At 38.9% G+C, this 25,692-nt stretch overlaps 1 protein-coding gene across 1 annotated transcript in view; it reads left to right on the top strand.

Moving 5' to 3' along the window:
* LOC124795555 overlaps positions 1-25,692 on the top strand; it is a 158,073-nt gene that overhangs the window by 46,487 nt on the left and 85,894 nt on the right. Inside the window, exon 5 of the mRNA XM_047259628.1 lies at positions 24,179-24,404. Within this exon, the coding sequence (XP_047115584.1) occupies positions 24,179-24,404 (226 nt within the window). The remainder of the gene's footprint in view (positions 1-24,178; positions 24,405-25,692) is intronic.

Here is a 25,692-nt window from a genome sequence, read left to right as displayed (position 1 = left end):
GTCTTGAGCATCCCATTGGTGCTGAGAGTCACTGTAATTTCAGCTGCATCCATCTCATCTGGAATGGAAACTATGCATATTGTGGTTATACATTAAGTGGGTCTGGCCTCAGGTGAAGTGCCCATCACACAGAGGATGAAGAGTGATCCTTCCTGAAGCAGTAAGGAAAACTCATATCACGGGCACTTAGAAGTGTTGATGGAAAAGCAAATCTCATCAATGGTAATCATAGATGGTGCTGTAGGAGAAGGGGTGATGTGGGGGAAGGTGATTGTGGGGGGGGGGGGGGGGGGGAGGGGAATACTGTAGCTCATGAGATGCACTAGGTTACACATAGGGGGAACAGCAGGTGACAGCACTTGCAATGATGGAATGTCACAAGCAATGTGTTTTTGAACCTGAGGCAGCAGATCATCACATGGAGAGTCTGAGTAGGACAAGGGAGGGGGATTATCACTTGCAACTACTGAGTGACTGATGGGTATAGGCTCAACACACACAAGATCAGGCTGATGCACAGACAGATGGTTAGTATGTACTGGTTCAGGTTCATTGCTTGACAGTGGGGAACTCGACCTCAAAGGTTGTGGTGGGACAGATTCCTCGCTCATCCAAGCCAGTTTAACAAATTGAAGTGAATGTGTCTGTTGCTAGCTGTTGGTGAGGATGTCCATAGTACTAACTGTGCATGCCAATATCTGCTGCAGACCAGACTAAGGTGGCTGTAGTGCCAGTTGGACATTGTAATAATTCATGTTGAAAGTTACTTAACATAAGTTTCTTCTGCCTGGGCCATTGATGAATGAATGCAAAATTTTCATGCTTCACAAAATTTATTCACATTAATTGACATCCAAACTGCACACTCATCATGTAAACAAAACGTAGACAGACTTCACTGATTTCTTTGACTTCGAAAAGTAACTTCAAAACTGACTTGTCAAAGAATCGCTGCATCACTTTATATAGAATTTTAACAATAGCTTCCAAAATAAAGCATTATTAATTTTGTACAATTTTGATGTTACAATTAAAATTTACAAAATGTAAAGAAACTGATGTTAAGCTGAATAAGGTATAAAATACAATATTGAATGACAATCTTTTATAGTAATATCTTTAGTTTTCCATAAGAAAATCATTCTGAACTTAAATTACGATAATGTCTCTCATATTATTTTAGTTACATAATTAATTACAGTTTGGATCTGGTTACTAATATTCAGTGGTAGTGCAGAGCTCATGCTTTAACCGATTACATACATAAAATGCACAAATAAGGCCTCAAATTCTGGAAATTGGAAAACTGTGAGATGTAAACAATTGGAGAGTTGATTAGAAATGTAATTACAAAGAATATTAATTACAGAGGAAGACATAAAAATAAATAACAAATGATAATAAATTGCTTGGTAATAACTTTTAAGCTCGTTTCTCAAGATAGTGAGGTCTTCTGTCACTGGATTTTTAGATTACCATTTTGTTAATTAGAAGCATTGATTTTTCATGCTAACATCTGTGCTGTCTATAGTTATTTATTTCTAAGAACTTATTACTTCAATTTCTTGATTAGTTACTTAATTTAGTATATGTACATAATTATATCAATGACAACAATCCATCGATAATTATGACAACGCACATCCTTCCAGAATTATTCCACACAGCTTCGCAATGAATATCAAGTTTTTTATCAAGTAGGAGATAATGATAAAGACACACATACAAGGCCGTAGAAAGCACTGAATTGTCCGATAACTATCCGGATGTATATATTAAAAAAAAGGTGGTATCAGACATTTAATATGAGTTCCGGGAGAGGCTGTATCATTATAACATATCATTCCATAACATAATAAACTCACCTGAGTCCAGGACCAAGTTGGAGAAAATTGCTGGGGCAATCATATGGTCATGGGGAGCTATACGGATAGCACCTATGTGTGACTGAACATGTACGAAAAGAGAGGGGAATCAGACAGGTCAAAAGTTGCAGCATTGTCAATGAACTCACCTCGGAGGACTAAAGTCTCACCATACAGGACCTCAACAAGTGATGCCTGGAGGTGTGCCTTATAAGCTGTGCGGATTCCTAACATGAACCAGGGGAGGGCACTGAACCATTCACTGTCGTGACACATGAGAGCTGCTTTCAGTGTCCTTTGCCAATGTTCAATGAGCCTGTTACTCTGAGGGTAGTATGCTATAGTGCAAGATTTATCCACACCACAGAGCAGGCAGAGTTTGTTAACTAACAGTCAGTCAAACTGTCTGTCCTGATTGGTGGTGATGGAAGTAGGGCATCTAAATGTAGCTATCCAGGAAGATACAAATGCTCGTGCTACAGAATCCACTGTAACATCTGCAAGAGGGATTGCCTCTAGCTACTGTGTAATGTGATCAATAATTGACAAGATATATCTGAAGCCTTTAGACACAGGTAATGGCCCAATGATATGTAGGTGCACATGCCAGGAACAGCCTCTAGGGATGTCAAACCAGCCTAGCTGAGACTGCATATGTATGCCAACTTTGCTGTGCTGACATGGCACACAGGCGAGATCCCACATATGACAGTCCTTCTCCACACCTGGCCACCCAAAGCATTCCATTATGAACCACACAGTACACTTAGTGCCAGGGTGTGAAAGATTATGCAAAGCAGCAGAAACCTTGTGACGTAAAGCAGCAGGGACAATAGGCTGAGTGATGCCCATAGACGTATCACACTGTAATGGCCTGACCAAGTCTGGTAGGTTGCAAGAAACTATCTGTAGGGAAGTGGAAGAGTCCTGATGTAGGTTCTGGAGTTCAGTATCATTGTCTGGTAAGTGGACTAGTTTGTCAAAATTAATAAGAGATCAAATGACATTGACACAAGACAGTCTATCAATAAATGGGGTTTAACTAGGAATGACCTGCGCTTCAATAGGTATGGGAAACAAAGGCTGGCAAAGCTCATAGGTGACAGTGTAGAGGGTGGTGGTGGGATCACTCATGGAAAAATTCCTGTAACAGTTGGTGTTAGAGCTGCACTTTTTTAAACTGAAGTCACCTGACAGGTATACCTGTTTAAAGAAAGTCGTTCTGACTAAGGAATCACCTTCAGGGAAGGTCAGGAATCCAAGTCGAGAAGGAATTAGCATATTTCATCAAAATATAAGTGGTATTAGAGATAAAGTTAGTGAACTACTTATAGAAGCTGACTGTGACATTGTTGGTATTTAGAGCGCCACTTAAATAATTTGACAATTCAGAGGCTTCCTTTACCAAGATACAGTGGAGTGGTGGAGTGGCCATTTACATAAAATACAACATTTCATTTCAGTCCACAGATGTATCATAGCACTGCACTGAACAGATATTTTAATGTTGTGGAGGGGCAGCTCAAGAAAGTGAAACTAAACTTTTAACTGTTGTAGTTTATAGGTCACCTAACTCTTACTTCAGAGCATTTTGTTGAAGCTAGAGAGGGTTCTTGGTTCACTTTATAGGAAGTTCAAAATGTTCAAATATGTGTGAAATCTTATGGGACTTAACTGCTAAGGTGATTAGTCCCTAAGCTTACACACTACTTAACTTAAATTATCCTAAAGAAAACACGCACACCCATGTCCGAGGGAGGACTTGAACCTCCACCGGGACCAGCCACTATAGGAAGTAGAAATTAGTTATATGTGGTGACTTCAATATTAACTTTGTATATTAGTGTGCAACAAAAAGGATGTTGGTAGACCTCCTAAACTCATATGATCTGATGCAGACAGTGTTTTTCCCAACCAGGGAAATCATTACTAGATGGGCATTCTGTTAGTAAAAGGGTGAATGGCCTTTCAGACAATGATGCACAAATTTTAAGACTAAAAGGCTTTCGTACCCAAACAAATGTTACACATAATTACAAACTATGTAGGAAAGCTAATCCAACAGCAACAGAGAGTTTTTTAAACCTCATTAAGGAACAAGAGTGGCATGATGTTTATAGTATTGATAACATAGATGCCAAATATAATGTTTATTCCATGTGATCTGATGGTACACAGTGTGTTGCAGATGTCGGAAAATATCATTTAACATTGTTAACAAGTATTAATGTAAGCCTATAGTATCCTAATGTATTATATTGCTCAATGTTTTCAATTTAACACAAAGAGCAAGATTACTGTTCTAAGTATTCATTTACTGAGTAAAAACAGTGACACAACAAATATGACTTCACGACTTTGCTAAATTTTATGTTGTCTTCAATTAACTTAATACCAGTGGGAAGATTGTTTAAAAAATGGTTTAAATGGCTCTGAGCACTATGGGACTTAACATCTGAGGTCATCAGTCCCCTAGAACTTAGAACTACTTAAACCTAACTAACCTAAGGACATCACACACATCCATGCCCGAGGCAGGATTCGAACCTGCGACCATAGCGGCCGCGCGGTTCCAGACTGAAGTGCCTAGGACCACTCGGCCACAAGAGCCGGCGGGAAGATTGTTGAACAGTTGGAGGCCCATGTGGAAAACTCCCTTTTTACACAGTTGAGTGTTTGTACGTATAACATGCAGGTTTGCATTTTTCCTGGTGTTGTGTTCATGTATTTCATTATTTTTTACGACTCTGGGGTCAGTTGGCACTATGTGTTTTCTGAAGAATTTTAGAGTCTCAAGAATGTAGAGGCAAGGCAGTGTAAGGATTTCCAACTTTCTGAAGATGGGTTTGCAGGAGTCTCTGGGTTTGTTCCCAGTAATAATCCTCATTGCTCTCTTCTGGATTCTGAATGTGCTCAGAGCAGTTGGAGCATTTCCCCAGAATATTACACCATATTTTAGGTGGGCTAGTATATAAGCGTAGTATGCACTGGTTAATGTTTTCAGGCTAGCAAATGTTTTCAGTACTCTCAATGCATAACAGCCAGTACAAATCCTGGCATTTACCTTTCCTGTATGTGTATTCCATTTCAGGTTATCTTGAACCCACAGACCTAGGAATTTGAAAACAGTGTCGGTATCTATTGACAGGTTATTTATAGCGACAGATGCCTGAGATGAATTTGCATTTTGTGTTGGGTGGAAGTTCATGGAAGCTGTCTTTTTGGTGTTGATAGTTAGTCTGTTGATTTTTGCCCAGTTGCTGAGTTGATCAGTAGACAAGTTCACAGCTTTTTGCACAGCCTCTGTATTCTCCCCTTTGAGGAGTACAGTTGTGTCATCAGCAAATATTATTGTTTTGTGTGCATCAACATTCAGGCTCAAGTCATTAATATACAGGAGGAAAAGTAGGGGTCCCATACTGAGCCCTGTGGAACACCTTGCTTTACAGTTTTATTACTTGATAGTATTTCGTTTATTGAGTTGCTTTGTCTATTAGTATATTTCATGCTGACTCTCTGCATCCGATTGGTTAGGAATGTAGCAATCCAGTTGTTCGCAATTCCTCTGATACCGTAGTGTTCTAATTTTTCCAGTAATATTTTGTGGTCTACAGTGTCAAAAGCCTTTGACAGATCCAGAAATATGCCTGTTATTGGTTGTTTTATATCTAACAGTTCTAAAAGCATATTTATGCAATCATATACTGCAGTTTTAGTAGATTTGTTGCTTCTGAACCCATGTTGAGCTAAACTTAGTAAATCTTTCTTTATCAATGAAGTCCATCATTTTTTTGGACATTATTTTTTCAAAAACTTTAGAAAAGCAGGATGAGATTGAGATAGGCCTGTAGTTATTCATATCTTTATTATCACCTTTTTTGAAGACAGGAATTACTTTAGAAAGTTTCAGAGCTTCAGGGAAGATACCTGCCTGGAAAGAACAGTCACAGAGGTGAGTTAATGGTTCAGCAATTGTATGTTCACAATTTTTGATTGCAGCTGCTGGGATACCATCAACTCCAGCTGCATATGAATTTTTTAACTCTCTCAGGGCTTTTGCAACATCATTTTCAGTGACTTTGGTAATGAAAATTGACTCTGCACATGTGGGATATTTTTGGTTTGCTGGTTGGTAATTTGTGTTAGGATTATTTTGGACCAGTTTTTCAGCTATGCTTATAAAGAAATTGTTGAATGAGTTCACCACAACTTCGGAATTAGATATAGATTCATTGTGGAGTTTGATTTCTATGATCGTGTGTGAAGCTTTCATTTCCCCTCTTTCCCTTTTTATGATATTCCACATTGCTTTTACTTTATTGCTGGATTTGTCGATATACTCATCATTCTGCATCCTTTTTGCTTGTCTTATCACTCTTCTTAGGATACATGTGTAGTTTTTATAGTATTCTGTTAGTTGGAGGGGAGTCACTACTTTGTTTACCTAACGTGTGGAGTATTCTTTTATGTTTGTAAGAGATTTTTATAGCTGGTGTAATCCAACTCTTGTTTCTATTATTATTTATTCTTACTGGTTTTTGCGGAAAGGCCTCTTCAAAGTGATGGATCATTTTGTCAAGAAATATGTTGAATTTCATGTTGACATCATTGGCTGTGTACATCTCTCTCCACTTTTCTTTACTAAGGAGGGCATTTAGCTTGTTCAAGTGGTCTTGGGTGAAAAACCTTCATAAAGTTTTAGGTGGGACCGGGTTTGAGGTATCTTTGCTAACATCGACCTTTAGAATGACAGCTTGGTGGTCACTGAATCCTGCATTGTATACTTCTATAGTTGGGTTAAGATTATTTCTATTTGCAAAAATTTGATCTAGAGCTGTCTTGGATGTGGGTGTTATTCTAGTGGGCTCGTTTACAAGGCCATGCAGATTATAAGTTTTTGCAATGTTAATCAATGTTTCCCTGTTTCTGTAGTGGGTGAGAAAGTCTATATTAAAGTCACCACATATAATCACCTCCTGTTTCCACTGACTTATTTTGGATAGAAACAAGTCCATTTGGAACAGAAAATCATTAATACTACTGGAGGGGGGACGGTAGATTGTAGCTACAATTAGATTCAGATCTGTAAGCTTTATGGCTGCACATTCAAAGATCTTATCCGTTCCTATTTCCTTTAGGGTAGGAAGTGGGCTATATTCAATGTGTTGTTTGATGATGATGGCAACCCCACCATGTCCATCATTTGATCTGGACTAGTGTTCACACAATTTGAAGTTGGGTAGTGAGATTAGCTTAACCACATCAGTGCAGAGCCAGTGCTCTGCTAGGCATACTACTGAGATACCACTGAGTTCACTGATCAGCAAGAAGCTTAAGTCATCAGTTTTGTTGCTGAAGGATTGGACATTGTGATAATAGATTTTCAGGTCTGAGTGGGGTTTATTCAGGGGGCTTGAAGTCATATGTACTGTGTCACTGAACTTTAGTTTAAATTGTGCTGTATTCCAGGTACGTTGACTTCTGAGCAGTTGTGCTGGTTCTGTTGGTCATCCTCGGCAGCCATCTCATCTTCCAGGTGGGCCTGTAAAGTATCCACATGCACTTCACACTGTTGAGGCATCACTTTGACATTTTGGAGGGATGTCTCGATAATGTTCACCATCACATTATTGATCCTTTCAGGTTCCTGACCTTTTTGAGGGGTCAGGGGATTTGTGTTTTGTCTCTGTGACTTCATGGCCCATTTGTCTAGTGTAGTTTGCACAGTATGGCCACTATTACTCATTTTATTTCCCATCTTGTTTGTCTTTATCCAATTGCTTAATAGCGTCTGTTTATTGTTTCTGACTTTTGGCTTCTTATTGTCACCCATAGTTGTCAGGAAGGCCAGTCTATTGCAGATAATCTCCTTGCCACATTTTTTTAGGTGTAAGCCATGTGTTGTGAAGTGGTTTCTGGCTAGTCTCTCTATTTTAAAGTTCACAGCAATTCTTTTTTTGTACGCATGTTTAGCTAAATTCAGAGCCTGTATCAGGTGGAGGTTTGCAGTATTAATTTTACTATTTAAATTTTGAACATCATATCTCCTGGGTATAGGATGGATAATGATATTCTTTTTGTGACTTAGAGCGAGTATTGGTTTCAATGGTTCTACCACATGCTTCAACATTAGATTGAGAGGTTTGTCTATGTCATTAGAACCCCCTATCAAAGTATCACATGTACCGAAGCTTCTTGTCAAATATTCTGCATTTTTTATCACTTCTTTTAGTGGGGCGCCAGGTTTTACTATGCTTTTTATCTCGTATGAGGGCCCTAGTTTGTCTTGCAGTATTTCAGCACAGTCACTTCCATGACTGTCACTTAATATTAGTACTTTCATTTTTTCCGAGATTTTCTTGCTATGTAATGTTCTGGAATTTCTTTCATTTTTGTCCTGCACATATATTGGTGTTTGAGAGATTATGTTCGTCGGCAGATTATTCATACACTTTGTGGAGGAATGTTCACTTTGGGTTAATTTTTGCATAAGATATTGAGCAAAGTTAGACTGCAAATTGACCTTGCTAGCATCTTGCACCCAGCAGTTATCAGTAGTTACACTTTTAAAATCACTTTCTAGATCCATTTCACGTAGGCGTACCCCCACATTAGCTTTGTTTTCTGTTGCAGTTTGTTTACATTCAGATTTTACAGGGCTACGATCACACGTGGCGCTAGACAACACATGATTTCTGAGCATTGCATTCTGAGCATGAATTATGGCTTGACTATTTCTCGTAGTACGTTGTCCCATCAAACGCCAGTTTTTGTTACCGATATTTACGTTCGGTGTGCGGATAACGACTTCATTGTTCGTGGTTTTATTGGTTACTGCCACTTCAAGTTCATTACACTTCACTAATAGTTCATGATACTTCACCAGTAGGCTTCCAAGCTTCAGGTTGAGGTCCATTATTTCTTGTTTCAATGACGTAATTATGTGATCCTGCATTTTTGGAGTATTGTTTACTTTGGATTCAGTTGCTTGTATGATGCACTGGCAGCATGTCCACTGTTCTTCACTGTTAAAGTATTTCAGGTTAACTTTGATGCATTTTTTGTGATACCATTAATTACATTTAATACACAGAATACCTCGTATGACTCTTTTCGAACATATTTTGCACTTATTACGGTCGAAATTCGTTGGAACTGAGGGATCGGCAATTTGTACACTTTTACCCGGCGCCATCTTTTGCTTTCTCCAACTGCTTTCCTTAACACCTTTCTCATTCTGTTTGAGAGTTGCTTTCCATTAGGATGCTCTAAATGGGGTACTAGCAGTAAAAGGCAACCTGGATGACTGACTAGTGTGATAAGAATATCATGTAGAACAGAATTATGTCAGAATGTTGGAAGTAGTCACACTGAAGCTACAGTAGCCCATTACAAACAGTATTGTAAGGTGCTTAAAATGTTATTAGGAAGGCAAAGAGTATGTGGTATGCAAATAGAATAGCTAATTCACAGGATAAAATTAAAACCATATGGTCAGTTGTGAAGGAAGTGTGTCATCAGCAGCACAAGTTCGATGATATAAAGTCAGTTTGCAGTAAAAATATTTCTGTTACTGATAAATCAGATATATGTAGAATGTTTAACAATCATTTTCTGAGCATTGCTGGTGCATTAAATAAAAATTTAGTTTCTACAGGAAATCATATAACTTTCTTGGCAAATGCCTTTCTGAGATTGATGTCTGAAATACTCCTCTGTGATACAGACAAGAAGGAGATTGAGTCAATAATTAAATCACTGAAGACTAAGGACTCTCATGGATATGATGGAGTGTCTAGCAGAATATTAAAGTACTGTGCTGCACATGTTAGCCAGGCACTTAGTCATATTTGTAGTTTTTCCTTTAAGAATGGTCTGATTCCTGAATGATTAAAGTACTTAGTAGTAAAGCTGCTTTATAGAAAGGAAGAAAGGGATAATGTAGACAGTTTTATACCTATTTCTACACCATCAGTGTTTGATTAAGTTATTGAAAAGTTTGTGTATGTGAGGATAATTGATCATTTTACATCACATAATTTGCTATCAACTGTACAGTTCGGCTTTAGAAGTCATTTAACAATTGAAAATGCTATATTACTTTCCTCTGTGAGGTACTGGATGGATTAAACAAAATATTTTGAACACTAGGCATATTTTTTGATTGAACTAAGATTGTTTTGACCACAAAATATCGCTCCAGAAGTTGGACCATTACAGAATACGAGGCGTAGCTCACAACTGGTTCACCACTTACTTTAACAACATACATCAAAAGGTCATTATTCACAGTGTTGAGAATGGCTGTGATGTGGGATCTGAGTGTCGTATGGTTAAACTGGGGGTGGGGGCAGAGATCGGTGTTGGGACCGCTCTTGTTCCTTATTTATATAAATTTGTGGTGGTTATCGACTGCAAGAATCGACCGCCTCATCTTTGAGAATGAACGTCTATGAAAACTGTTGATCTCAGTGTGTTCAGGACTCTGTATTTGAGAAGATGTGTTTGTACCGACATGATCAAAATAAAGTTAATTCATTATAAACGAGTGAATACTTAATGTTGGGTTCGATATTACCGTATGTAACATCCCGATTCCCATACTGGTGACCCCGACGCTCACGAACGCCACTTATGATGCCAGAAATGTGTACTGGAACATCGCCATGGACAAACAATGCAGCAACCCTTTGTCAGATTTCTATGCCCATCAACTTCACAAAGTGCCGTATCAGGATGCAGTGTACAGGAAGTGTAATTAGTGTGCAAATTCCCGACTCTTGTGTGAATTGTGCTTTTTGGTAACTTTTGTCACCTTCTCACATATCACCAATGCGATCATGGTGCAAACGTTGTCTGTTGAAACCCGCTCAACGTGTCGGTAATTTCACTTCCGGACAGTGCAGTGCCCCTTCGCTGAATAATTTGGACAATTTTTACTTCCTTTTGTGTAATGAATTAACTTTGTGTAATGCTTTGACATCGGACAATCATGCCAAACAATGTACTGCTACAAACGGGGACTATGTTGCAAATCCCAGTTCGCATGAACTCCAAACTACGGCTAAATCACATGCCTGGTCGAATTCACAAACGCCCGTCACAGCTACCGCATCTTCCATGCCGTGTGCAAATTCGTTCGACCCGGTTTCCGCACAGCCCGTCTTCTAGAGTTCGAATGTTCATGCCAACTTTTCTGCTGCATCTCTGCACTTGTCCCTCATTTGTAGCATTCAACTTCCAACATTTCTCTCGGACCAACTTCCAATGTGGTTCATGGCCGTGGAGTATATATTGTCCTGTTGTGGCATGAAATTGAAAAATACCTCGTACTCTTCAGGCACCTAAAGTACTATCATTATATAATTACAGACACTATCTGTGACAATTTGAGTGACCTGTACACCAGAGCAAAGGCTGCTTTAATTCAGCACCTGTCACCAACATCGCAGGAACAATTTCATCATGGCCATCCTACCGATCAACAACAATGCACCAATTAAACCAACCACAGTGCCGGCTGTTTCTCAGTGCAACACTGGACGTGCCTTGCCTCCCTCTGCACAGCACCTGAACTGCACCGACTCTGCTCGACTGCTACTGACAGCGACGTCACGGCTGCCGCCTGCTGGCTCACTGACCTCGACCCAGTCAAAGCAAACAGCTGCGCGACATACAATTCTGCCACGGTTACTGCACCCTCATCTTGTCAACAAATCGCTAATGCTACGCACACTTACCACCCGGCCATTCACTACTCAATCGCGCCCGCAACTTTTTCACCCATCGCAGAAGACGATTTCAGCCATATCAGTGCTTCATACAGCAGTGAACGTGTTCTCACTCTGCCGCCGCCAAGTACTGAGTTTCACATTCGCGATCGCACACATGATCTCTTCTACTCAAACTGTTACGTCAATACTGTGCCGCCACCTTGTCTTGTACGCCAGGTTACCCTCTGATAGAGACATATTCTGGTTTTAACGACATCTTATTCAGTGAAACACAGCAGACTGATTCAAGACATACATTTTCGCCTGAACAACTGCAACAGCTATGTGAGCAAATTGCGACATACAACTTGTTGGTACAAAATCAGTTACACATGCTGCAAATGACACCGACCGAGCACGACATGCAACAAGATGCTCCTGTCATTGTTCCACCTCTAACTGCTGACAATCCTTCGCCATTACTACCAGCTACAACTAATACCCTGACAATCATGCTACATGGATCTATGTCCCAGATGTCACAACTGTCATCATCACACCACCTCAAGTGGAAATTCTACATTACTGATGTGATACAAGCAACTTATTTACACCGCTGCCACCTTTCCTTGGTAGTTCCAGACACTTCGTTTCTATACCATGGCATAACCCGTCACATTCCAGTGCCTCTTGCTTTACTGCCCTCTTCACTACCTCCACAATGTACAACCAACACATCTGCCATTTCTGCTTCGATGAGTGAGCATCTTTCCACTCCGACACACGACCGTGCAGCAGTTTCACTCGAGCAGCTTGCAGCCTTACGACTCGTCCGCAGCGCCAACAGTGACAGCACACACACAGCTCCAGTTCCGTCGAACTGTGTCACCTCTCCGCCACGGACCAGTAGTTCATCCGCCGATTCGGCTTCATCTCATCGCCTTCCTGCTCTGACCACGGTTTTGCCGACCACGTCTGCCTTCCACCACCTCTCGCCGTCACCATGCCTCATGCATAGAACTCACGGCCACATCCCCCAACCTTCAATCACGGCTGTTTCACACATCAAAACACCGACACTGTCAACTCCGCTCGGAACATCCTGCCATCTACTGCTGTAACACACTCACTGTCCACGGACTCTGAGGTGACTCTTCCATCTACACTGAAGTCATCCGCCGCCAAGGTCAGTCATGTGCAGCTTGCTGTTTTCTCCCCTGCTGCGACATCAAGCACCTCTATGACTCCATCATTACCGCGAGTGTTGCTCATCCGGCATCTCTTACACAACTTGTTAAGCCACAGCATGCTTGCTCCTTTATGTCATATGGCCAATAACAAACTGTTACCGGACACGTTGCACTTACCATGGCGCTTGCTGGCAAATACTTTGGCAATACATCGCATCACATCTTCGACGCACTCCACGCCTTTGATCGGATCAAAACCCCGCTGCGCCGCATGGACTCAGTATGACGATGTTCTCCCCACTGCCTTCTGTTCCCAAAGTGCCATCAGCAGCATGGCATGGTCAACCTGTGGATGCCTTCCACGCCTCCTTCCCTCCGCTAGTCATGCCTACCAAGACATCGAGAAACGGTACGATGGCGCCTCGCACTAGACGCCTGCCACGACACGATCGGTCATGCGCACCTGTGCCATCAGCCAGCCGGGTGCACACACACCTCTCATCATCCTTACCGTGCTCCACACTACTGGTGGGGGCTCTGTGGCAGTTATCAACTGCAAGAGTCAACCGCCTCATCTTTGAGAATGTACTTCTTTGAAAACTGTTGATCTCAGTGTGTTCAGGACTAAGTATTCGAGCAGATGTGTTTGTGCCGACATGATCAAAATAAAGTTAATTCATTATAAATGAGCAAAACGGTTCAATATTACCGTACGTAACATCCCAATTCCCACAAATTATATGCCCTCTAGTATTACAGGTAATTCTAATTTCTGTTTGCTGATGACACTAGCTTGGTAGTAAATCATGTTGTGTGCAACATTGGCTTTGTTTCAAGTAGTGCAGTTCATGACCTAAGTTCATGGCTTGTACAAAATAAATTAATGCTAAATCACAGTAAGAGTCAGTTTTTACAGTTTCTAACACACAATTCAACAAAATCTGATGTTTTAATTTCACAGACCAGGGATATGATTAGTGAAACAGAACAGTTCAAATTTCTAGGTGTTCAGATAGATAGTAAACTGTCATGGAAAGCCCACATTCAGGATCTTCTTCAAAGACTTAATACTGCCATTTTTACTATTCGAACAGTATCTCAAGTAAGTGATCATTTGACATGAAAATTAGTCTACTTTGTTTATTTTCATTCACTTATTTGTATGGTATTATATTTTGAGGTACTCTTACCATTCTAAACAGATGTTTTTGGTTCAGAAATTGAAAGTTCAGCCCATTAAAGTGGTGTAAGTTCGCAAACCTCATGTCAACCCCTATTCACTAGTATGGGTATTTTACCACTGCTCTCTCAATATGTATATTCTTTACTGTTATTTTTTGTTAACAATATCAGCTTATTTCCAAGAATCAGCAGTTTGCACTCAGCAGAAATCGAATCTGCAATTGGATCGCACTTATTTAACTCTTGTGCAGAAAGGTGTGCAGTATACTGGTGCATCCATTTTCAATAACTACCACAAGAATTCAAAAATATTAGCAGTAAACCACACATTTCAAATTGAAACTGAAGTGTTTTCTCATGGGTCATTCCTTCTATTCTGTCAAGGAGTTCCTTGAAAAATTAAGCTGATTCTTAAGTTATATTGTTGATTGTGTTTACTTAAACTTATGGCTTGATTTTTTGGGTTCATAAACATTTTATTTTATCTGTTATCACTTTTATGGTGCAATTTCATGCACTGACACATTCCATGACTTTGGAGGTTTGCTCATCAATTTGGTCCTTCAGAACTAGATGCATAAATAAATAAATAAATAATCATCTTACACATTTCTGAGTCACAGATATATTGTTTGTTTGTCCTGTACTGACAGATGATATCTAGCTGCATGGCAGGATTGCCAGTAGCATCCATGAGGAGATGATGATCCATAAAAATTGTTATGTTCCTTCCTTCGATGTCTGCACAGAAATATTAAATGGCCTCGTACACTGCAAGAAGTTCTCTGGTGGAAGCTGACCATTTACATTGAGCTGCACACAGGTCACCAATATGTTGAAGAGCCACACCTATTGCAAAATCACTTGCGTCTGTTGTTATAGAGATGCAAGCATCCAGCAAGAGGTGGGCAAGAGTTGTGGCATGTTCTAGTACTGTTTTGAGATCCTCAAAAGCTTCCCCTTTCTTATTACACTTTCTTCAGGTGTCTGCCAGTTCAGTCCTTTTGACACCTTCATGATTATCTTTCATGAGTCAAATATGTCTAAGAGACTGTGTATGTAGTTTAATTGGCTTACATGACATCTCAGGTGTTCCTCACGACAGTTCCATTTTTTCAGCAATAAAAGTGATACAAAACAATGCCTAATCCAGTTCCACTACTTGCTGCTGTTGATTGACTTGGTGTGACAATTCACTAGGAAATCTAGCCCAAGAATGATGTCATAGCTTATGTCTACACTAGGGAGAACTTGCACACACATCTGGAAGTTCTTCCTCCCCATTCAGAAATTCAACAATGCCAAAAGATGGTGGGTTCAAATTTATGGCTCCAAATATACTCTGACTCACCATGAATACCTGTGATCCTGTATCCAACTATACTTACATGATCTACCTTTTACACAGATGGTTAGATAAATTTGTACCACTGATTTCACGCAGGTGTGTCCCACAGTCACACTTAGTGGGAGCATTGTCCAGTGGTCACACAGCCCCCATATGACAGGGCTGTGAGGGCTATCCTGATCCACTTCCCACGTGCCTGCAGGCATTTTCAAATGGTGTGCCCCACACATTTGCACCTCTGACACTGTGGCTACCTACAATACTGCTGAATGTAGCACAGAGAACCACATCTATAGCATGTGGCCACCATATTAAAAATTACTAGCTTCTCTCTCCGCCTCGTTAATGAGTCAATTTCAGCAAAAGCTGCCATAATTGCTAATGTTTCATCCAAGGTTTTTACTAATTTTATGTATGTTTTTCATGACATTATAGTCTGTCGGTAAACTCAAGAGCGAGCGTGCGAGTCCCCACTCTGTCAACCCAGCTACGTCACAAGGCGCCTCTACAGGCTGTTTCACAATGTAGTACCGGCCCTGCCACAACGTGCACTTTAAATCTGTGGTGACGCCATGTACAGATACAATGAGGCTGCATTTATTTTTAGACAAAAGCATTAAGACCATAAGGAATACAAAAAACAATAGCTTCTTTCGAAACACAACATTATAGAGTAAATAATATTAACATAAGAACTGAAGTCAGAATGCTACTACAAACATAGGACCAAATGGCTGTTCATGTAAATGTATGTTCCTCTATTGCTATTCGTAAAATGAACCCCCTATAATGCAATCAATATGTAGAATTTAAGACTTGTTCCTACTTTGTGTTTCTACTAAAAGGTACAAGTTTTCTTTGAAAGATTGCATTGAAACTGAGTGAGGTGACGCAGTGGCTAGCACACAGGACTCGCATTCAGGAGGATAACAGTTAAATCCTGCATCCAGCCATCCTGATTTAGGTTTTTCATGATTTCACTAAATCGCTCCAGGTAAATGCCAGTATGGTTCCCGTGAAAAGGCACGGCTGACTTCCTTCCCCATCCTTCCCTAATCTGATGAGACCGATGACCTCTCTGTCTGGTGTCCTCCCCCAAACAACCCAACCCCGACCCAAGTGCATTGAAACTTAACAATTCTTGCAACACGAAGAGTGTTTAAAAAGTAAGCAGAAATTTATAATTTTGTTTGTTGTATTAGTCCAATTTGCACTACTTCTTTATCACTGTCATCTTAAACATGTCTCAAAAGTATGTGTACAATGTTATGTGTATTGTTGTCAGCTGTCAAAAAGGTTACATGTGTTGTGATAGCATCAACGAATATTTGTTTTATATAAAAATAGATTAGGGAACCTGCATTAAATTTTGTTATAAGAATGGAATGAAGTGTATGAAATTTTTAGAAACGTTAAATATTGCTTTTGGTGAACCTGTTGTGAGTAAACCAAGGGCATACAAGTGGTACAAACATTTCAAAGCAGGCCTTTAAGGACAGCAGTTTTACAAGCCTGGATGAGATTAAAAATGCACAGTTAAGAGACCTATAAACTATCCCAAAGAAACAGCTCGTAAAGTGTTTCAGGAATTGGAAAAAGCACTGGCATAAGTGTACAGTATGTAATGAGGAATATTTTGAAGAGGGTAATGTTGCTGTAGAGTAACAAATAACGTTCTCACCAAAAAATAAAAATTAATATGTGAACGCACCACATAGGTCAAGTTTTTTGCTTAGAAGTGTACATGTTTCGAAGAAAATTTCAGCAGTGTTTGGAATAGCTATTGGGCACATGTTTTAAGCAATTTGTCTTAGAATCAGGTGAATAGTGACTGAGATAGAGATTTAGTGTTCCATAAGCATCAGAGGTTTTACATGATTTTGAAACTGTCTACAACGATGGTTTTTCTCCCAAAATTATTAGTTTTCCTTTGTGGTGATTCCAGTAAACCATGTGGCTTATTTTCATGTTCCTTCCTTATGCATCCTATTGCGTGAGGCTGACATTAGCATAAATTGCGCCCTTTGATTGGTACTGGTAATATTATTATAGTTATAGTTATTTTTGGGTCGCCTCTTTAATACTCTCTGTAATAATATTAGAGACGACTGAACGCTTGTTACTCTGCAAAAACCTCCTCTTCTTTGTATTCTACACATTTTCTTGCAATGCTAGACGATCATCCATCACCTCCAGATATCGAAGCATATCAGTAGGTATACAAAGTTAACTGACTGACACTGGCAAATAAGATCCCACAAACAGAAATGACGTATATCACCGCACGTCGATCTACACCGCTAGACAGGTAACGGGCAACAGATTTTGGGTGCCCCTGCAAGCCAGTGGCAGCGTTCTTCTGGGGAAGGTCACTTCCCCCACCAAAAGTCCTGCTCACTCTTCAGTTTACAGACAGACTATACAGCTAGTAGACCCTGAAAAAATGCATCACGCACCCACGATTTTGCTTTCTGAAAAATGGCCTTATTGACATCATCATCCTCTGTCAGCTCACTAGTATCAATATTGCTTTTGCTGACAAGGTCTGCAAAGCTTTCTACTCCCATTGTTTCTGAGATGTACCATAAGTTGTTCTCCATTAAACTTAGAAGTATTTTTTTTTTTTTTTTTCTATAATGACCCACTAAACCTTCCTGGAAGTCTATAAAGGACTGAGCACCTCACAACTTCTAATTGCAAATTACATGCATTCTAAAGTTCTCTACAAATTTTAATACAGGCATGCTTAAGAAATGCTCACTACTCCAGTTCCCTAATTTCATGGCTATATGCAAACCATTGAAGGAGACAAAAACATCTTCCCCCGATTTACCAGAAAATGGGTCTACCAAAGAGGTAGTGCTAGCATCATGGATAGTAGTAGTAGTAGTAGTAGCAGTAGCTTTATTCATCCATAGATCTCTTTTTACAAGGATATAGGACATGTCAAAGTATTTGCAAGACTAGACAATTTAAAATAAGCTAATTTGTGTACACATATATTTACAGACTTCTAGTTAGACATAATCATTAGATTTACTCCTGGTATAAAATACTTTTTTTTACAAATAACTTATTAAATAATGTAATGCCACACCATTCACTCATATCTCACTATCAGTCACTGCCCACTCTATACACACATTGTTTCATAACACTTCACTCACTGCACACACACACACACACACACACACACACACACACACACACACACACACACACTGGTGATCTCTGGGCCATTTTCTATACTGCAACTTCCCATTTGCTATCGTGAAAAACTGAGTCAGTGTTCCTCCATAATGAGTGAGATGTTGAGCTCAGAAAGAGGAAGAGGTGTTAGTATTGTGCTATGCATAGCTTGGGGGTAAGTATTTCTAGAAATTATTATTATTATTTATTTGTACAACATTATTTATTGAACTCCTACTCTGTATTAGCAAAGTAATTCTTCAGTGTGTAAAATGTAAAATGTATTGCATAAAGGTACTTTTTAGCTGCCTTTTTAAATAAATTTATTTTTGCAATTTCTTTAATGTCGTTTGCTAATTTATTGTACAATTTTATTCCTTGGTAGAATATGCTGTTTTGAGTTTTATGTTTACCTTTTCTTGGAAGATGTAAGTTGAGTCTATCTCTTGTTGCACGGTCATGGACAGAGCTGTTTGTGCAGTAATTAAAAGTGTTATTTTTGATGTGTATAACTGACTGGTATATGAATTCACATGGAGCAGTTAAAATCCCCAGTGTTTTGAACAGATCTTTACAATGAGCTCGACTGGTATTTTTTGATATTATTCTTATGGCTCTTTTCTGGAGTTTGAAAACTGTGTTCATATTTTGTGCATTTGTTCCCCAAAAAAGAATACCACAGCTAAGAACTGAGTGTATGTATGAATAATATGTAACTAAAAGACACTGCATGTTACACACTGATGATAGGAATCTAAGTGCAAGTACCTATCTGTGCTCACACCACTTCAGCTGAGGATCAATATTCATTCCTAGAAATTCTGCATTTGTTACACAGTCTACAGAGGTGCCATCTACATTTAATGTAACATTGTCATTTTTCCTCTTCATCCTGAAATTCATGGCATTAGTTTTCTTTATGTTCAATGTCACTTTATTGCTTATTGACCATCATAAACTTCCTTCAGAGTTTCATTTGCTTCTTGGCAAGAAGTTCTTTTGTTTTATCAGTGGCTATAGTATTGCTGTCATTAGCAAAGAGAATTTTTTCACCACGAGTAACACTAGTGGGAAAGTCATTGATGTATATCAGGAATAGTATTGGTCCTAATAGGCTACCTTGCAAAACCCCTATATTAACATATTTGGGTTCTGATAAGTGTTTTACGAAATGTTTAGATCTATTTGAAGTATGTATTATCTCTACTCTTTGTACCCTATCTGCTAGGTATGATCGAAAGCAGTCATTAGTTACACTTCTTATTCCGAATGCTTCTGATTTATTTGATAGAATCTTGTGGTCAACTGTATCAAACACCTTAGAAAGATCCAAAAATATGCCTGTGACACACTCATCTTTACCAAGAGCATCAAGTACAACTTTTGTGAATTCTACTATGGCTGACTCCATATTTTTGCCACTTCGGAAACCAAACCGTGATTCGCTAAAAAGATTGTATTTATTCAGGTAATTCAATTAATCTGTCTTTCATAATTGATTCTATTATTTTTGAGAATGCTGACAGCAGGGAAATGGGCAGGTAATTTTCTGTCTTCTGCATTACCTTTCTTAAGCAAAGGTACAACTCTTGCCTGTTTTAACCGCTCTGGAAATGTCCCTGATGTGAAGGATTCATTTATTATATTTCTTAAGGGGCCTTGCATAATCCCTATGCATTGTTTCAGTACACACATTGGTACTTCATCAAAGCCTACTGACTTTTTATTTTTTAGTTTTTGAACAGTTTTATTGACTTCATTCTCTGTGATTGGAAGAAGCATCATTGTATTTAGTGCAACATTATTTGCAGGTGTAATATTTGTTTTGGGGAATTTTTGCTGTAACTTCTCTGAAATACTTGAAAGATGCTCGTTTACCTAGTTTGCTAAATGTTGTGGATCATTTATTACCTTATTCCCCTCACTTAGCAGTATGTTATTCTGCTATTGTTTGCCTCTCCCTGTTTCCTTTTTTATAACATCTCAGACTGCTTTGCTTTTATTCTCTGCATTATAAGTTATTTTGTCATTAAATGATGTTTTTGCAGCAATCAGTGCATTCCTATAAATCTTTTTGTATCTGCAATAGAAATTTAAGAATTCTGGATCATTTTGAATCTTTTTCGTGGAACTGAGGTGTTTAAGTGTCTGAGAGGACTTCTTAATACCTGCTATTATCCATCTGCTTTTGTGAGATGTTGATACAGACATACTTTTGGAAATGCCTTTTCAAAGTTCAATTTCAACAATGTGAAGAATTTACAGAATTTCATCTCCACATTGGTTTTCTTATACACTTCATCGCAGCTTTGTTTTTCTAGTTCTTTTGAAAAATCTTTTATTTTGATTTCTGATAGATGTCGTTTGTAGGCTTGTAGTTTAGGGAATGATACGATGCCTGATTTTACTGTTGTTATTTGACAGAGATGGTCTGATAGTCCAAGATCTTTTACAGCTGCATCACATTTTTCCCTGTCCATATTTGTGGCCACATGGTCAATTACTGATGTAGTCATTGTAGTAACCCTTGTTGCACTATTGACCAATAGGGACATGCCAAAACTTTGAAGGATGTTTATGAAGGTGCTGCTGGATTCATTTATGATATTAGTGTTGATTTTAATATCCCCACATAGAATTATGTTGTCCTTTGTACTTCAGTTTTTATCTAGAACTTCTGTTAATTTATTGAAAAAAAGTGTCCACACCACCACTGGCAGATCTATACACACACAAAATGATTAATTTCTTGGTGATATAGTCCTGTTAATTCAGTAGCTGATGTTACAAAGTGTTTGTCTTCACTTAGTGTACTGAGGTCATGTCTTGGTTTGAACTGTGTTCCTTTACTGATATAAATGCACAATCCTCCACCCCTTGAAGTAGTTCTGCAGTAAGAGTTTGTCTTTTCATACAATGATAATACTACGTGTTGGATTTCTGTGTCTCTACACCTGTGGTCAGTAATACAAACTACTGTACAGTTCAAAGATCGGAGCTCAAATTCTAATCATTGTATTTTATTTTTTAATGATTGCATGTTTTGATGGATGATTGCTAAGTCTGTGAAATGCTCCATGTTACTCTTTCCAATGGTTTGTTTTTCTTTGTGACATCTGGTATGTGTGATATTTGAAGTGTTAAAATCTGTCTTGTGCATGATTAATGCTGGAGATACTCTTTAGGCAGGGGAACCTATTGTCTGGATTTATCCTAAAAAAGATCTATTTTTCCTACCTATGACAACAGGTATTTGACCATGTGTGGCCTGAGATCAACCCCCTATACTTTCATGAATCAGCTGTACCAATCTTCCCTTCCCAGTCCTGTTTAGGTGTGGGCCATGCCTAGTGAAACCCCATCTATTGATAGTCCCGACGGGCACCATAGGAACATGAGCAAAGTTGGCTGTCCTCAGAGCCATCCCTAATCCCACATTGATTTGCCTCACAACTCCATCAAGGTGTGGTCAATCATGACACCAGAACAGCTCAACGAAGTGTACATTGGTGCCTTGAGTCAAGGAAGCTATCTTGTACAGGTCACCACCTATGTAATATGACCCATCCCTGTCCAAACTGTTTTCCACCCCACCCACTATCACTACATGGTACTCATTTGTAAAGTCCTAACATAAAGACCGTAGGTCCTCTATCACATGACTTAGCCTTGCATTTGGCTTGAAGATACTAGTGGCCTGGTACGCTGCCCCTAAACTTTCCTGTAACTGAGGGCCTACACCTCACCCATGGCTACTACCTAGCAGCAGCATTTTCTTCTTCCTAACACTTTGTACATTCCTAGGCTTCTTGGCCTTGGTTGAAGTGTGCTGAACATTTCCTGCTCCTCATTCTACCTGAGGCTCTTCTCGACTTAACTCTGGCAGTGGTAGATACCTATTTTTGGTGTTGACAATAAAACTGTCAGATTGCGTCTTGTTTCTCCCTATCCTCCTACCATCTGCCAGTTCCCACCACCCTCCTCCCCCTATCTCCCTTGATCCTTATCATTTCCTTCATTGCTTTCTCCAGCTGTGCCTGAAGGGCACAGATATTCCTTTCCTGTTCCTCAATCAAAATGTTCCTACTGCATACTCTGTAATTCCAGGATAGAGCCTCTTCTGTTCTCCCAACATTCTCCCCACTGCATCCCCCCCCCCTCCCCCCCCCCCCTCCCCTCCCCCCTAGTGAAAATATTTCCTACAAGATTGGCAACAAATCCCTCTGCTCACTACCTTATAACAGCTCCCACATTTCTCACTCGTGGTCAGTTTCGGAGGAATAATTATGTTTAAAGAATGTTTTAAATTTGTCAGGGAGGTGAGTTAGGCTGTGTGTAAACAAAACATGACACAAAGGTCTTATGTGCGGTGGTTGTTGTTTTTGTACTGATTTAGAGATACAATGGCAGAAGACTGAATTTGTAATTACTTTGCTTTTAGAGAATTTACATTATCTGATGTGTTTGGTCAGGTTTTTAAACGTTTATATTTCAGAAAATTTAGGCCTAGCTCACGTCTATCTAACTAGCAAACAATACGAAATATGTTGGTTAAATATGATTTAGAAACGTTTAATTACACTTTTATTGAGAGAATAGAAACTGATGAAACTAGTAGCTGTCTTTTTTAAACAAATTTTGCACTATCAAGAAAACCTGACTAGAATGTTTTGTGAATTTCAGTTTGTGTCACGATTATCAGGACTTCAGATAAAGAACAAGTTTTTTCAAGAACAAGTTCAGCTGAGATGCTTGTGTGACAAGAACAGACACTACAGCAAATATACAAAACAAAAAATTTAAATCTGACACTATTTCCTCTTAAATAAGTTCTTTTAGCAGACACAGAAAATATCTGTGATCTCACTTGGCGGCCATCTTTGAAGGAATGTGGAAATATGGTAGAAGTTGACTGATCCCTTCTTTCACTCTTTAAACAGTTTGTTTCCCTATGTAAAGCTTTGTGATCAGCTTGAATCTAAGGCACCACATCCAGCAAATCCTGAATTATCTCCTGAGTTGTTGCTCTTCTATCAGCAGACATTTTGCTTACTACTACCACCACAAGTACACAATGTACCAAAATGGAAAAGAAAGGACAGGAGTAAAGCACAACCAAGAAGGACTAAAAATCATAAATTTGGCACTTACTTGTAGTCTTGTGGTGACTGGCACTGCTGCTGCGACTTTTCATTTCTATGCTCTGTTGGTCCACCATTTCATCCTCCAACAGTTCTTCTTATACTAAGTTTAATTGGTTGTTCTTAGGGAAGGTATAGGTAAGTGGTTCTGTAGGTAAGTGGTGCTGTAGGTGCAGATGATGTAGCCATATAACTTATTGCTAAAACCCTCTACTAACACCAATAAGTAAACATAGAGCAGTGTGTCCACAGCAGATAAATGTGGCTCAACAGTGAAATGCTGTTGCATATGTAGGTCATCATCTGCGGCTGCTGGACTGTGACAGCATTTTATGCCATTGCAAAATTATTTTTAACTTGTTTAATAATCCTGACCGTATTTATGTTAATTAATGTCAAATATCATCTGCCTCCAATATGTGACAGACATGAGGATGCTGGATACTAGCACTTTTTTTCCATTAGCTTGGTTATTATCTTTGCACCAATTTGTATATTCTATTTGTAAATTACCTATATTATTTTTAACTAGCATAATTTACTGTTTTAGCTGGATATTACCCCAACTTTAGCTACACCACAAGAATTTCTTGGAGAAGTGGCTGTTGCTTCGCACTGTAACTGTCAAATAGAGCAACCACAGGAAAATTCGGCATGTCCTCGCACTGTAGCTATCCAGATTCCATGTTGCAACCATTCTCTCTGGTTTGCAGCTGCAGAGATATTAAGGACTACTCTGGAGCATCATGAATTTGAATTTTGGATCCAGTTCACAGGTACTATTGTTCCAGCTTTAATATTTTTTACCCAGAGGCAAAGACTATGACATATTCCATTTTATAACTGTCATTAATCATCAATAACTAATTTTATAAATTCAGTTCTTCTATCTCAATATAATTTCTTTGCGGTTTTCTGAAATGTGTTAAGCAAATCTTTTGGTGGCTACTTCAAAAGGCAACTGAACTTTCCTACATAAAACTGTTTCAAAATTCCAAAATTAATTAAATGATCCATCAATATGGACTCATAATGAACATATGAAAAGTAAAAGAGAAAGAGAAATCTTTACATTAGTGAGTTAAATTCATCGCTAACTGAGATTCAGACACAAGTGAGTAGATGAAATATGAACAATCACAGCAAATGACAGATAAGATTACTCCTAAAATCTGATTGCTGATACTTGTACAAAAGGTTACAGCTTACTGACAAACTGCATGCTTAAGACTCAGACCAGTAAGCCTGCATGTCAGATTCCCAGCAGTGTGTGTGCACATTATGTGCTCTTCATACAGGGTCCGCATTGTCGTGGTTATAGTCACCAGATAGATTTGTCTGAGCAGGAAGTTTCACGCTGTTTCACTCGATGATTCTAATTTACTCCACTTGAACAGGAAGTTTGGGAGTTCAAATAGATGGATCACACTGACAGCCTTCTCTTTTAGTCAGAACGTTTGGATACATTTGCACAAAAGAAGAAACTAGTTTAAAATTCACTCCTGCGTGCATGGAAGTAAAATATCAAAATTCTTAATTGTGAATTGTACAGAAAACTAGCTTTGTGTTTAGTAGGTTGAAGCAGATTCTTTTTCTTGGATGATGATATTGTTAGAAGTCTATGGGAAGTTGTGAAGGTTATTTTTGAATTTAAACTAAATTTTCTTTTTTTGATGTGGAAATCAGGAATAATAGATTAACAATAATGAAATACACATTTTTCTTTGCAACAAGAATAAAATTTGCTGTTGGCACTTTTAAAATCCCCTCTCCTTCCTTCTTCCATCTATTGTTCACATTACACAATGCCCAATGCAAGTAATTAATGAGAAAAGTCTTTTATGAAGCTTTGAGAGGAGCAAAAATCACAATGAATTTTCAAGTTTACTTAGCTTATCATGTTGAGATGATTCCAGCTCTTCCTGTCTAGGCGTCTGATTCTTGAAGCTGAAAATCTAACATCAGGTGCTCACAGATGGTTTCAGCTAAATAAATTGGAAGATTGTTGTTCCAGAATTCTCTTTACGTAAATATATTTTCCACAGATGTTCTCACATTTTACTA

Source organism: Schistocerca piceifrons, chromosome 4 (assembly GCF_021461385.2).
Source record: "Schistocerca piceifrons isolate TAMUIC-IGC-003096 chromosome 4, iqSchPice1.1, whole genome shotgun sequence".
In the NCBI taxonomy this organism is placed as follows: Eukaryota; Metazoa; Arthropoda; class Insecta; order Orthoptera; family Acrididae; genus Schistocerca; species Schistocerca piceifrons.
The sequence above is the reverse complement of the archived record's forward strand: the minus strand, read 5'-3'. Positions and strand labels throughout refer to the sequence as shown.